The sequence below is a fragment of the Astatotilapia calliptera genome, chromosome 4 (genome assembly GCF_964374335.1).
Source record: "Astatotilapia calliptera chromosome 4, fAstCal68.1, whole genome shotgun sequence".
NCBI lineage: Eukaryota > Metazoa > Chordata > Actinopteri > Cichliformes > Cichlidae > Astatotilapia > Astatotilapia calliptera.
In genome coordinates, this window is record NC_137425.1 from 4,750,787 (window position 1) to 4,765,889 (window position 15,103).

Sequence of the window (15,103 nt, forward strand, 5' to 3'; positions counted from 1 at the left end):
AGTGTATTAAAAAAACCCCAAATCAATGTAATAATTAGCTCTGCAGTTGTTGTGACCGGTTTTATTGGCCAGCAGTCTCATTCAGGAAGTCCTTGGAAGCATGAGGGAAGAGAAAAAAAACAAAAAAACAAACAAACCTCTGATTGGGGTAGGCGAAAGCAGGTTATTATAGGTCAGAGAGGCTAGTGCTGATTGGCTAATCATAGGGGAGTGGTTCAGGTCCAGTTTCAAGGTTAGGATGCCAAAATTCTAAGCTTTAAATTTTCAACTTCAAGCACCAAACTACTTGAAATCAATTAATATAATTGCTTTCCTTATATCCAAAATTATTTAGTATTCATTTTAGTCATGTAACCAGCACATTTGCACATATCTCCACCACAAGGACACTCAGGATTGTTAGGACTGGATCTGACTCTTGAAGCCGTAGTTCAGTTCAGCTCCTCCACTGAGCAGCAGGTCAATCCCGGTGCAGAAAGTGGCCTCGGCAGCGAGATATAAAGCAGCCAGTCCACACTCAGCCTCAGTCCCCATTCGACCCATGAGCTGTTGGAGAAGAAAGTGTGTCACTTCTCAGTCCTAGACTGCATATTTCTGGGTGCACTGGGTAAATTCCTTTTGTTTTTGTGCTTCTACAGGCCTGCAGCTGTTACAACTGTTGCTTCCTAGCTCACAAGTATTTGCCAAGAAGGAGAAGCTTTTCAAAAAACTCCTGTACGACTTCCCATGCACCCCCCCCCCCCCCCCAAAAAAAAAACAAAAAAACTGGAGATTTCATAATTTCAGCTTTCTCAACTCATGAACAGGGAAAACTACAAACCTCCTAATGCGACAGAGGCTTAACAGAGGGTCTCCTATCCTCCATTATTTAGATAACAGGCATAATAAAAGTGTGAAAATGACAGATCCTAATTTAACAAAACATGTAGACAACAACAACACTTAAAGAACTGAAACAAACTTGTCTTTCACTCTTTTTCTATAAATGCGAAACTAAAAGGAGGTGGCTGTCTAGTTACTCCTCTTGTATTGCGTCAGCTTCAAACAGGCTTTCTTGCCTGAATCAAAGGAAACCTCTAATGGAAAAAATGCAGCCTGTTACACAAACTCGTTCAGCTGCGATCCAAGACTGAAGGCGTCGATGCTGACTGCCTGACAGAGAGATTCCAGTGTGTGGCAGTTTAGTTTTGCTTTTTCCAGTATATCCAGTGTTCCTCTTATGGGCAGGGATAGCTCAGTAGGTAGAGTGGTTCGATTCCCCTTAACAGCTACCCTGAGGTACCCCTGAGCAAGGTACCGTCCCTACACACTGCTCCCCGGGCGCCCAATGGCTGCCCACTGCTTCACTGAGTGAATGGGTTAAATGCAGAGAGCAATTTCCCCACGGGGCTCAATAAAGTGTAATAATAATAATAATGTCCAAACCATCTCAGCCTTGCCTCTCAGACTTTGACTTGTCCCTCTGATGTATTCATTTCTAATAATGTCCATCCTGGTAATTCCCGGTGAAAAATCTTAGCAACTTCCACTCTCTGTCCTGTTGCACTTTTGGCTTTCAAGCTCAATCTTTCTGCCTAGCGAACCGATAAAAGTTTCCTTCCTTAGTGTCCTGCCTCACATACAACTCACTAAAAGCCTTTTCCTCCTTTGCCACCTGTGTTTGCTGTACACCTAGCCTCCAAGTACTCCTATCAGCTGTCTGCATCTTCTTGACTATCCCGCTTTTTCCTTGCCAAACTCTTTGAACACTTTCCAATACTTTCTCATTCCTCTCCCAAGTGTCCTTGTTTTCATTCCCTCATCACTTCAGCTTTCCCCATCATCTGGTAACTCCTCCCTACCAGCCAGAGCTGTCGACATTCCTCTCTGAATTCTTTACATTTTTCCTTTTTCAACTTCCACCATTTGATCCTCGTCTCTATCTCATGCTGCCTAGCTACAATCTGCCATGACACCACCTTGCAGACTCTCATCTCTGTCAGACACTTGCTCTGAAAAATATCCGCCTTCCTTCTCTCCTTCATATCAGCTAGCTCCTCACATTAAGCCCCTATCTCTGACCTCCACACTCCTGCCTTTTCCTCGCTCACGCTGCCTCCTAACACACCTTCCTCCTCTCCTCTTCCATTGTTTTCAGGCAACAGTAGCACAGTTTCCACCAGCAGCCTGCTGACCAACAGCACCAGAGGCGTTCGCTGCCCTGATCCAATGTGGAGATTCTTTGTGATTTGATGATGGCACGGATCATTTTTATTACATTTTAATAACTTTTCATTAATGACTGCATAACTCAACTCTTCACTACTAACCAGCCCCCATAATCTGCACGGCTTCTGAACACCTTCCTGAACGTACCTGAGCATTTTCCCCCATTTTAATGGCGGCAGCTGCGTCTGGTGTCTGTGCTGCTAGTTGCTCCCACAGAGGTGTCATCACGTTACCCGGTGAAATGCTGCAACAAAAGCCAGACACTCCGATTAGAAAAAGAAAGGCATTATTAGATTAAAGGGAATGAAATACTTGTAGAATCTCTACAGTTTTTATATCACACCAGAATTCTTCTTTTTATTTATCAGAATCACATTTTTTATTTCACTGCGTAATTATAGTTGTTTGGTATCTTAGTCTTGTGGATTTATGAGAACAGAATGTGTAATTTTGAACTGTCTACTGTAGAAAAGCCCAAATAGTGAATCAGAGCTTATCAATGGCTACGAAATTAAGTTTTAAAAAAAGGGGAGGGGGGGGGGGCTGATATAAGAAAGTTGGGCTTTATGGTTTGTGGCAGTTATCACAGACAGCAGTGACTGAAGAGAAGTCCAAATAAGAAATACAGATTATGTTTTTCTGACTTCTGCTCCTATCAACCATCTCACAACCCCTCAGACTGATACTGGGACCATGTAAAGAGGCCAACCCTTAGCTTGGGAACCATTGGATGAGACTAGTTAACTCTATATAAAGCACACAAAGGTAACTGCATTTTAATATACTAGACACAAGCTGTCCCCTGCGATTCATTAATAGCATAACACATTTTTATATCTTATCCTTGTGATTAAATTGAAATCCAATTAATTTTTTGGGGGTGATAATTTTTTGCAGATGCCAGTTTGCCTCACCAGTTGACTCTCACATTGTAGCGACTCTCATCCACTGCCATTGCCTTTGTCATGGAAACGATCGCCCCCTTGTGGAGAAAACATCACATTACAATGCTATTCTTTTGGGCAGAGGGCTGAAATTTAGGAAACGAGGAAAGAAGCTCACCTTTGTGGCAACATACGGTGCAGCATCTTTCTGACCAATAGTTCCCACAAGACTGGAAATATTGATGATGTTTCCTTGGCGCTCTCGTAGGTAAGGTAACACATACTGCAGAGAGAGAGAGACTTTCAGGTGGTGCAAAGATCCTCTATACATAATGTTTCAATTACTCCAAGAGCTCAAACAGAAATGAAAAGTGTGAAGGGTTTATGTGTTATTAGTTAGTCAGACTGGCTTTGGCTAAAATCAATCAGTCAATGCAAAAATCCTGGAAACTCAAAAGTGATATTACAGGTGGTCTGTAGACACAAGGAAAGGGTAGATTCCATGTTAGGGGTATTCTTGTGTACTTTTAAGACCACTGAAAACATTTTTTCCTATATTGTTTTCCCGCCTGTCGTTTTAAAATAAAGTTATTTTTTTATTTATTTCATTCATCAGTGTTTAAATGTATCACTTTAATCCTTAAGGACTGTCTTTGTTACCACCGAAGACAGAAATTATTTGCACCCAAAGCTGTGAAAACGTACTTTAGACGCCAAAAAGTAGCTGACGAGGTTCAGATTCAACAAGTCTCTGAACTCCTCTGCTGTGGTGTCGTCAGTGGGTTTATGAGGAGGGTCTGAAGAGGAAGATTTCAAACACAAAAACAGACAGTAAGCAACACAGCCTTGTTGTCATGTCTCCTTGTTAGTAAAAAACAACAACACACACACAAAAGACTCACGCCAGCCTGCGTTGTTGACCAGGCAGTCGATGTGACCAAACTGCTCCACTGTGACTGCAATCAGCCTCTGCAGAGACAAGAGGAACCAACAAATGACAAATACACATCCGCAGTGAATGCAGGAGTCACTCTCTGAGTTCAGTGAGATCATCATGTGATCATCATGTGATCATGTGACTCTTTCCATTTCAGACCATACACCCACAAAGCTGCACTTCACCTTTATGTCTTCTTCCTTGGAGATGTCACTTTTGACAAACTTGCACGAGCCTGGTCCGGTCTTGTTAAGCTCCGCCTCTAAAGCTTCACCTGCTGCACCTACGAGACACGTCTGATCATGCCGCAAAACACTGCACCCCATTATTTTTCTTTTCATATATGCTGCCAAAAGTGAAATCGTGTAACTGTTTTACAAAGTAGCAGAATAAAAACAGCCTTACTAACTTTCTCTTCCACAAAACGCCACTTTGGCTCCGTTTTCCACTATAAAAGAACAACAAAAAAAGACGCAAAAATGTTCAGTGCGCCACTCCTCGCTGCATGCGCAAACTGCCAGCATAAATAAAGACATTTTCATACCAAACACTCTGACAATCCCTCTGCCAATCCCTTTGGATCCTCCTGTGACAACAGCCACTTTGTTGTAGTAGCGGAGGGACATTTTGTCTGCGGTTACGATGATAAATGTGACGCAAAGCGGCGCTGCTGTCAAACAGCGGACTAATAACGGTTACTTCTTACTTTGTCTGCTCGGAGTCATCACAGCAGGACTCCTCTGCCGCCAGCAGAAACGATCAGCCGCTGTCAGCATGTTTGTTTGTAAAGTTCAAAGTGCCACAAAATCATGCGGTTTGCTTTGCTGCGTTCAGGAGGACAGGGATAGTAGGAAATCTATACATTCACAAGAAAACTAGCTCTAGAGAGGGTTCTTGAACTTTTATAATAATTTCCTTTTTACTTCAACTGTGTCTGGACATCTGTGCTTGGGTGCCACTAACTTAGCCGCCCTAAGCTGATGTCAGCTTCCTTAGAAACCATCAGTCTGGACATGATTACTTTCGTTCAGTGAAAGGAAGCTCTTCCTACTCCCCGTTATCAAGCACTTGCAGGAATGGGATCGTCTGATTGTTTGAGATCTCTCTCCAATACTGCAGTGTCTTTACCTAACAGTATAATGAACCTGCTTTCCACTAAACTTGCTGATGCTATTATTCTAACGGTTATAAAGCAGATCTCCCATCTTTATAACGTTTTGAATCATTGCAGGAAGCTGATTTACTCTGCAATGCTCAGATGCCATTAAATATCTCAATGCTGCTTCAACTTAAAGATCAAGGAGACCTGGCCTTTTGTTAAAAGTATTCCTTTTTGTATACTTAATATTAAACGTAATTATTTCATTTCTTCATTTTCACGCCTCACTGGTCAACGTATTCATGTGAAAGGGTGCTGGGTCGATTGGAGGTAAAAAAAATAAAAAATAAAAAAAAATAAAAAAATCAGAGACACTAAACCTTTGAAGTTGGCTCAGGAAGGGCATGTGACTTAAAACATGTGGATAAGGTAGAAGCTGAAATGAACTTTAATCTAATTTCCTCATTTTACATGGCAAAACATTTTGTGTTTAAAAAAAAAACCCATTCGGAAATCATTAAACTTCCTGATTTTTTCAGGGATTCTTCTTCTTCTTATTATTATTAATAATAATAATAATAATAATAATAATAATAATAATAATTTTAAGGAAGAAAGTGCTTTAGTAACTTAAAATGAAGTGAGGCCATAAACTCATCAACTCACAAATTATTTTTAAATTGGGCTTCTTTCTGCAACCTGTGGCGTCAGCCCCCTGCTGGCCATTACAAAGAATACAGTTTAAGGCACACTGCTTCACATTTGCTTCACTTTTCAGACCTGGAAGCTACATCTATGTTTTTTTTATACAGAGCATAGCTTGCATGCTACCATACCACTCACTATGCCAGTAAAGGATTCAGCACATCTCACACAGTTTAATAAAGTGAGCCAAAAATACCAGGATCTCCAAGCGCCTTCAGCTGCAGCTTGCAGTAAACAAGCCAGCAGGTTTTCCCACACATTCAGACCTACAATCCTCTACACCAGCTACTCAACTTCAAAGTATCAAATTTGATTTGGAGATTTTTAATGCAAAGAGCAAACTTTACAAACCCTCTGTGAAAATAAACACTTAAAAGGTGTAAATTACTTGAAGTATTTGAAGGCAACAGTACATTTCAGAAAAGTCTTCCTGCACACAGACCCAGAGACTCGGAGATGTTTTGGTGTATAATTTAAGATGTCTAAAATAACCACAGAAATATATTATATGTTATATTTAACATAAAGTGAGTAATGGTGTGGGCACATTTCATGACAGATTTATCACTGCTCTGATCCAATTTGTGGATAATTCTGCACAAACCACAGTAACCTGCAAGTTTTAATTTATAGCTAAGCTGTAACAGCAAAAGAGGGAAAAAAATAAATACCAACCAAATGTTTGTGGTATGATTCTAGAGTGTAAATCATGTTCATCAGTGCAAACACTGCTCCCTTATTTAATTTTTTATTCTCCTTTTTAAACTTCTTAGTTCAGGTACAGATCAGGCTACAAGTGTATGTAAGAATGCACAGCATGTTTAAGACAGACTGAGGGTTGTAAGAGGTTGACATTTTTGAGCGAGGAGGCTTGTTGGGGTCAGAAAAAGTGGGCGAATAGGCAGCGTGCTCTTGGAAAAGGAGCAAGTCCAAGATTGAATTTCCGCCTAACAGCATTTCCCATGCTGAGAGCGAGAGACAGCGTAAGGGTGCAAGCGCAGACAGTGAGTGACCTACAAACAAGCTTAACAATTTTAACTTTACCCAGGGTGGCAGATTAACACCACAGCAGCCCCTGAAGAAGCTCCCTCTATCTCCTCCCCTCACCTCCTAAATGTGACTCAAGGGAGAATCAGGAGGGGTTGCCTGGATGGTGTGATGATGGGTCGGCCCAGAAGGCACATGGAGGTGAAGGAACAGCAGGAGAGTCATGGTCACTCGCCTGGGGTTTGAAGCATTAGCCTGAAGCGTTAGCTGCCAGTAGGGCAGGTGAAAGGAGGAGCTCAACTAAGGTGGGTTTACGCTAACAGCATGTCTTGGAATTTGTGCATGCAGTATGAAATCAATCTAAACAAACACACTGTATAGCATGTTTTAAGAAAAGTGGAGCTGACAGCAGTTTCTCTGACGTCTATGGATTATAGACAGATGAAATCATCTTAAAATCCATTTTGATTTAACCTAGAAGTCAGTTCAGGGAAGCTTGTACAGGTGTAACATTTTCTGGTGTTACATTAAAGTCTAACAGTAGAAAAATATGTAAAAAATGAAGACATTTGGTAAAATAATCAGCTCATAAATTTTTACTCATGTATACTTACAATGTACAATTGATTTTTTATACACCTTTTATACACAGTTATTAAGATGTTGTAACTATCTGTAAAGGTTGTTGAAGTGAACTTGTCAGGGTAACTTACATTTTTCTTCTTGCAGAACAAAGAAGCAGCAAAAAGTACTTTTTTTTTCTTTTCTTTTTAAAAAGGAACTATTCCAGGCTGAGACATGGACAATCATAAGGGGGGAGGTACAGATAGAGGTGGAGGTGAGACGAAAGATAAACAAAAATCCGAGGAGGTCAGTGATGAAGATAAGCAGGCCAAAAACAAGCAGAACAAGTTGGAGAAAGAGAGCAGCAAGGAGCCGAGAGCGCATCCCAGAAGGGAGAACCGCCGGCGGTGTCAGTGGGCTCTGACGGAGCGTCTGGCCATCAACGTGTCAGGGATGCGTTATGAGACCCAGCTGCGCACCCTTGCTCAGTTCCCAGACTCCCTGTTGGGTGACCCCCAGCGTCGAATTCGCTACTTCGACCCTCTGCGGAATGAAGTCTTCTTGGACAGAAACCGCATCTGCTTTGACGCCATCCTCTACTTCTATCAGTCAGGTGGGAGGCTGCGGAGGCCCGCCAACATCCCCCTGGACATGTTCTTGGAGGAGCTGCGGTTCTACGAGCTCGGAGAGGAGATCATCGACCACTTCAAAGAGGATGAAGGCTTCGCCAAAGAGGAGGAAAGACCTCTACCTGAAAAAAAGTGGCAGCAGCAAATCTGGATGCTGTTTGAGTATCCGGAATCTTCCAGCGGAGCCCGGATCATCGCCATCATCAGTGTCATGGTCATTGTGGTCTCCATTCTCATCTTCTGCCTGGAGACCCTGCCTGAGTTCAGAAATGAAAAGGAGCGTAGGGAGGTGAGGATGCTCATATCTACAAAACCGGTATTCACAGGGCTGCACAAGGAAAGTTATGTCAGTTGCAATAACCGCATGAGTGAGGGAGTAGGCTGACGACAGGGTGCTTAGAGAACACAGCGTAACACTGCAGGAAAGTGATGAGGTGAACAAATAAGCACAAGAAGTGCAGACAGATGTCACTTTGCAGCACAAGATGAAAATGTTTTTATCTCCTGAAGCAACACTGAGTGAAAAATGGAAAGGAAAGCAAAGGCTGAGGAAAGAAAGAAAGTAAAGGAGACTATCTGCTGAAATTATTTTGGAGTTGCCACTTAATCTGATCCAGTTAGACTGAGAGGAAAGAAGTACGAGATGAGGAGAGCAGTTAAACCACCAGTGGAAAAATATGAGGGATAAAAGAGAGCAGGTAAAGCGGCTTGAGAGTTTTACTTATTAGTTGATTAATTCAAATGAAGTGGATGCTTTAAAAGTAGGAAGAAGCACTAGAGAGTGGAAGGACTTAGACGAAGAGAAGCCAGCATGAAAAGCAGGAAAGGAGATGAGCTTGTCTCAGGTTACTCCTCGGAGATCTAAAGGTGCTATATATAGAGGAAGGACACCCCAAAGAGCCCATCAACACATAAACCAAAGCCCGTATTAATAAACACAGTGACTCATAGGCTACACACTGAAAACGGCATGGAAAAGATGGAGACGGATCGGTTTTTCTGATGACTACGGCAAAATTAAATTTGTCTTGCATGTGCTCCGGCAGCCTGGAGACGAGATGGATTGTGGAGGTTCAGGTAGCAGACGTGCATGCTTCCAAAGCACCACCACCACTCCCTCGTTACTCCAGTAAACAGAGATAGATATGTTGATGTATGGAGGACAAAAACTGCCAAAACAATTAACAAATAGAAAAATAAATGAATATTCCATGAAAGTTCTGAAGAATTTGGGCCCCCTTTCTTTACAGAGTTGCTTCACTTCATTGCGGGTCGTAAGAATTCATTTATGCACAGCTCTTTGAAGGGCTCGCCACAAGATTTTTAATTAGGTTGACATCTGGACTTTGACTGGTCCATTGTAACATTTTGTTTCAGCCATTCTGTTTGCAGACCCAGATTATGTCCAGACTCCAGTGGTGGATCTGTTATGTCTGGTATTCTATGGCAAATGCTAATCAGGCTCCACTGGTGGAGAAGTAGCACAGGGCCCATTTGAAGATGTCAGGCCTTCAGGCCATCCTCACAAAGTCTGTTACTGATTGTTTGGTCAGAGACATTTATACCAGTGGCCTGTTGGAGATTACTTTGTAGGGGTCTGGCAGCATTCCTCCTGTTCCTCCTTGCACAAAGGAGCAGACACTGGTCCCACTGATGGGTTATGGTTTTGCCCTGTCCAGCTCTCCAAAAGTAACTGCATGTCTCCTAGAATCTCATCCATGATCTTGAGACTGTTCTGGGAGACAGCCAAATGCAAAACTAATGAAAAGAAACAGAAAAGATTAGAGGTGGAAAAGTTGTCAGTAGCCTCCATCACGACTCCCAAACCATTCTTGTTTTGGGGGTTCTCTCATTGTTGCCCCTCTAGTGCACCTGTTGTTCATCCCATTACCACCAAAGCAGCCGAAACTGATGAACAACCTGCTCTGCCACTTAACTGACCAGCAGATTTGTCTTCCATACTAAAGTGATCAGAGCCTGCAATACTCTCGGATACAATGCAAGCCAAAATAAACATACATGCACAGCCATCTCCACGTTATCAGTCACTCACGAGATGGAAAATCTTACAAACAAAAATATCTCGAACCATGCATGTTGTTGGTTTTATGTGACAGCCTGGATCTAAGTGATGGACACTAACATCATTCAACCTGCCATTAGTATATTTCACCTTAATCTGAGCAGTGTCTGTTTAGAATTTGCTTTGCAAATGTCACAGGCAGTTCAAAGTATATATAAAGCAGCACACACGAGGACACAAGAAACATATGCTGTTTCCAGTTTATTAGGTCAACCTAGCTAAAGATAATGTAATTTAAGACGAACAGACTGCAGTAAACTCTCCCGTCGCCAAGGTTACAGTGTTTGGTTTGGGTTGATGTGGAATTAGGGAGATGCTGGTTGAGCTGAATGGTTATTTTAGTGGATAACCAAACATCTATCAGAATACAGTTCAAACCCACCACAAAGAGCTGAATCAAAACCAAGCCTGAACATTGTGACCTTGACGGAAGCAGGATTTACTGCAGGCTTGTTATACCAGACATTTTCAGCCAGGTGTATCTAATTAACAGGAAATAGGAAATAGAGTTGAGCACAGTATGTACTGCAAGGCCATCAAATGCTTAGAGTAACTTTAAATAAGTTGTTAAAAGACAGTTATTCCAAACTTGCACCTTGTTCCCAGAAAAAAAAAGCAGCTGGGTTAAATAAAGTGTCAGGTGGCTGTAATACAATCCTGAGTCACATGAGGTGAATGTTTTATGTTTAAATATAGAGAAACTGGTTTATAAAAGTCTGTGAGAGAAAAAAAAAGCATTAAAACTAAGAGAGCGAAAATGGAGAGGAGAGAGACTTTAGCACCGTATCAGAGATCTCACAAGATCCTGACAGATGTCATACTTCAAATGTGCTGAGGACAAACTTTGATAATAATCACTACTTCTCACTTTCCTCCTTATGTTTACTCTGTCCTTCTTGATTTCTCTCTGTTTACATTCATGCAAACATCATCTCCATGGAGCTGTTTACTACTGCCCTACCTTTCCTCTCTCTCTATTTTCCTATTTCTTCTTCCAAACCAACGAGTGTGTGAAAATAAGTTGAATCTTTTGGGCAGTGCAGGTTATATGCTTTGATTTTTCTTTTAATCTAATGTTTGAGTTTAATCTCTTCTACTTCCTTATTTATCTTGCAGCAATACTCCATCGCTCCTCACCCCAACATATCAAACAACACCATCTTGGTCTCACCTGGATTCACTGCCTTCCAGGACCCATTCTTCATAGTAGAGACAATCTGCATCTGCTGGTTCTCATTTGAACTCATCATGCGCTTCATTAGCGCTCCCAACAAGATGCACTTTTTTAAAGACATCATGAACATCATAGACTTCTTCGCCATCATGCCTTATTTTGTCACAGTGGGCACGGAGCTAGCAAAGGACAAAGGTACGCAGCCCTCCGTGTCTCTGGCTCTCATCAGAATCATCAGGTTAGTGAGAGTCTTCAGGATCTTCAAGCTCTCTCGTCACTCCAAGGGCCTCCAGATCCTGGGCCAGACGCTGAAGGCCAGCCTGAGAGAGCTTGCGCTGCTCATCTTCTTCCTCTTCATCGGCGTCATAATCTTTTCTAGCGCCGTCTACTTCGCTGAGGTGGACAGTTCTGGAACAAACTTCAAAAGCATCCCAGAGGCTTTCTGGTGGGCAGTCGTGACCATGACTACAGTCGGGTACGGCGATATGTGCCCAGGGACAGTTGGGGGAAAGCTGGTGGGCTCCATGTGTGCCATTGCTGGCGTGCTCACCATCTCTTTGCCTGTGCCTGTCATTGTGTCCAACTTCAGCTACTTTTACCACAGAGAGATGGAGTGCGAGGACACCAGGGTGTACCAGCATGTCTCCACATCGCTCTGGGAAAAGGAAGGAGATGATGATGAAGATGAGGAGGACGAGGATGGAATGGATGAGTGGCCTGAATATATGAGGGATTACGCACCACTGTATGGGCAGAACAGGGCTATTTGCCCTCCGATCAATGGGCCTCTTTTGACAGGCCTTTGTGCAGGACAGGTAGATGGGGATCAGAGAGGCATGGGGTTCCTCTTTAAGGAATCTCGTGTCACTCAGGTCTGACAGACTGCAGAGTGCTAAACTCATGGCAACACATCAAGAAAACAGAGCCAAGATATAAAAAGATACTGCTGAAAGGACACGCAGAGGGAGACATGAAAACCAAGAAGTGCAGTGACATGTGAACATAGTTTTATATGTGAAGCTTTTGCATGATTATACTCGACTCACAGCTACTCACGAAGCATCCGTTTTCCTCAGGAAATAAACAGAAAAAAGTAAAATGTTTCCAGATGCCTCAAAGCATTTTCTGTGCAACTCACATGACAAATATTCCACCAGCTGCAAAATGATTTAAATTACAACCACCCCCTCTGGTTCTTTAACCAAACACAGATGACAGTTACTTACATGTTTTGGTCACAGGAAGAATGAATGTAGAATGACTGTAATGAATGGACCTAGAATTTCCTTTAACCAGATAATTTCCGGAAAAAAAACTTTAGCACTAAATTCTGCTTCTCCTCATTTTCTGCCAAATCACTTTTATTTGTACAGCTTTCCAGTCAATATGTACGCTGTCATGTGTATAATATTACAATATCTTGTCTTAAATTATATGGAAACAGTATTCGACTACAGCTGTCTGAATTCAATCCCATTGACACAGGTGTATAAAATCAAGCAACTAGCCATGGTACTGGCATTAACATCAGCACAAAACCTGTGTGCTGGGAGTTTCGTGGAATGGGTTTTCATGGGCAAACAGGGGTGGCCCAGTACTTTTGTCTATATAGTCTATATACACGTTACATATTAAGCAACCAGCCAATCAGAATAAAGCATTCTGTACAGAGGATGAACTGAAAGGATGCACCATATAAAAAAAACGATGACTATTTTAGTCTATGTTTTACCTGATGGGGTACAATGTTGCTGTTGAGGGGTTGCTGCTGCTCCTGCTGCTGATAGTGCTAGAAGACAGGGCTCTATTGCTTTGAGACTGTAGATGTTAAAAAGTCCATAGGAGAGATGGTAGCTTATTAAACAAGTGCTATGAGATAATATTAAAATGCAAAGATTGGTAACAGTGCTTGAAATCATAAGGCAAGAATAAAAAGAACTGTGGGAAATAAACTAGGCTCTGCCTGTGACTCACTCTTCGCCTCTCTTCCTCCTTCCATCTCCTCATCTCATCTATCACTTTCTACTTGCTGTCCATCTGAGAACTAGGCATAATTTGCTATTGCATTAATCTATTATTTAATTGTCTACACTTAACAAGTCTTGCACCTAGTCCATGACAAAGTAATGATATAAAAATGTTATAGAACCAAAAGATTGCAATTGTGTTTATTATAGTTTTTGTACTTGAATACCTCTGCAATGTAACAACTGGTACATGTGTCATTGTTACCTGTGCCCTTTTTAATCCATCTGGTGAGGGACAGACACATGCAGTGACATTTTATACCTTCTCCAGAATACTGTGTTTACAGTACTATGGCCACAAGTTTTCATCATGGTGCTGATTCAGAATCCTTCTCTTATTATTTATTCCTAGTCTATAATAATAAAGTAATGAGAATAAAAAATACATATATAAATATAAAATATAAATCCATAATTATGTGGATATGCATGTTAGATCAGTTTTAGTGAAATGTAAGCCCTCCAGAAATGCAGGGAAAGCCCTGTAACTTACTTTAAAGGTAAATATGTTCACTAAAACGGTGGACAGAGCTACAGACCCATGACACCCTTACCCAGTTAGCTGGCAGCTAATGACCAGACTAGGACAGGTAATGATTGTTGCACACACAGCACGCTCATTTGTTTCAATTCGTCAGTTGCCACAACACAACTTACCAACGTGTAGTCAAAGGAGCTTGCAAAGAAAAGCGTCTAGCTTCTCTGCTAGCCATCGGGGCGGGGGGGGGAGGAGATGTTGGCTGTCCGATTGGCCTCCCTGCTGCTGCGGAGCCTGGGACGGTCTGCTTGCCTCCACCTCGGGGGGAAGGGTAACATCTCTTGGGTCTGGGTTCTGTTTCCCCCTCTGGGGGCGAGGGTACCTGGACCCGGGGTATAGAGTATGTTTGGGGAGTGTGATTGTGTGTACATGTCCATTTATGTCAATCCTTACGTTGGGTGAGTGCTGAGTGTTTGTATATGTGTGCATGAGGGTGGGAACGCATGTTTGTGTCTGTGTGTGCCTGTTTGTCTGTGTCTATATGTCAGGTCGGGTCTTAGACTCCACCTCTCTGGGAACTCCCAGGCCCTCCAAGGCCTATCTCCCCTCACCACACTCCCTGCCGGTGACTGATGCCCTCAGGGGTCGGTGCATTGGTGGTTCTTGGTGTCCAGGGCTGGGCACTCAGGTATGTACCGGCTCACTCCCGGTGGCTACCGGCGGGGCCTGGCGCCTGTTGCTCGGTCAGGCCTCCTCCGGGGTGCGGGGGGCCCTCGGGCCTCCGGCCTCTGGGCCTGCAGCTCGGTTCACTCTGGCACAGCTGGTTGCCGGCAGAGCCGGCGGGCACGCCGGTGCAGCCCCCTCTAGCTTCTGCTCGGTGGCTACTGGGTGACGCCTCGTCTGGGGATCCTCAGCCCTTCCCATGAGGGTGGCACGGATGCCCCTCCGGTGGTCCTCCTTGGGCTCTCGCACTCTGAGGCCTCTGGATGTCTGGGGCCTGGATCTCCTCCATGCCTGCTTCATGCCCTGGGGGACGGGGCTATGGCTCCCTACATCCTCTTGCAGACCATTACATGTGGAAACCATTTGAATACAAGCGCGCTGATCCACACAGGTGTGCACACGGGTGTTCACTGCTCGTAGACTTAAATTACACCTTTCTTGGCTGCTACTTCAAAGCACATTGTGCGCTGTCTGTCCTGCCTGCTGCACAACAACACTGAATTTTTAGTATTTACTGCTGTTTACACTTAGCTAGATTAATGCGATGGTGTTGTGTTTAGTATGTTGCTTTGGTTTGTTTGGTTTTTTTTTTGCTTGTTTTCTAT

At 43.0% G+C, this 15,103-nt stretch overlaps 2 protein-coding genes across 3 annotated transcripts; one reads left to right on the forward strand and one right to left on the reverse strand.

Moving 5' to 3' along the window:
• Positions 1-46: 46 nt before the first annotated feature.
• Positions 47-4,847, reverse strand: hsd17b14 (hydroxysteroid (17-beta) dehydrogenase 14). Its single transcript, XM_026164115.2, has 9 exons — positions 4,574-4,847; positions 4,439-4,477; positions 4,215-4,312; positions 3,995-4,061; positions 3,798-3,889; positions 3,271-3,375; positions 3,123-3,190; positions 2,356-2,452; positions 47-546 (listed from the first exon to the last, which is right to left on the reverse strand). The coding sequence occupies exons 1-9, from the start codon at positions 4,653-4,655 to the stop codon at positions 400-402; spliced, it is 795 nt and encodes a 264-aa protein (XP_026019900.1). The 5' UTR covers positions 4,656-4,847; the 3' UTR covers positions 47-399.
• A 2,138-nt stretch (positions 4,848-6,985) lies between these two features.
• On the forward strand, positions 6,986-13,222 carry kcna7 (potassium voltage-gated channel, shaker-related subfamily, member 7). 2 transcript variants are annotated; one of them, XM_026164108.2, is made up of 3 exons: positions 6,986-7,125; positions 7,550-8,302; positions 11,213-13,222. In XM_026164108.2, exons 2-3 carry the CDS (start codon positions 7,619-7,621, stop codon positions 12,146-12,148), a joined length of 1,620 nt encoding a protein of 539 aa, XP_026019893.1. In that variant the 5' UTR covers positions 6,986-7,125; positions 7,550-7,618; the 3' UTR covers positions 12,149-13,222. The 2 variants fall into 2 exon arrangements, with proteins under 2 accessions (XP_026019893.1, XP_026019894.1); XM_026164109.2 differs by having other exon boundaries at positions 7,599-8,302.
• Positions 13,223-15,103: the final 1,881 nt, after the last annotated feature.

Bases quoted from the DNA above. Each gene is read 5' to 3' on its own strand.
- hsd17b14 (XM_026164115.2), bottom strand. From the start codon at position 4,655: ATGTCCCTCCGCTACTACAACAAAGTGGCTGTTGTCACAGGAGGATCC. The intron at 4,062-4,214 runs GTGAAGTGCAGC...TTGTCTCTGCAG, and splicing joins CCAAGGAAGAAGACATAAAG to AGGCTGATTGCAGTCACAGT. The intron at 3,376-3,797 runs GTACGTTTTCAC...CTCTCTCTGCAG, and splicing joins GCTACTTTTTGGCGTCTAAA to TATGTGTTACCTTACCTACG.
- kcna7 (XM_026164108.2), top strand. From the start codon at position 7,619: ATGGACAATCATAAGGGGGGAGGTACAGATAGAGGTGGAGGTGAGACG. The intron at 8,303-11,212 runs GTGAGGATGCTC...TTTATCTTGCAG, and splicing joins ATGAAAAGGAGCGTAGGGAG to CAATACTCCATCGCTCCTCA.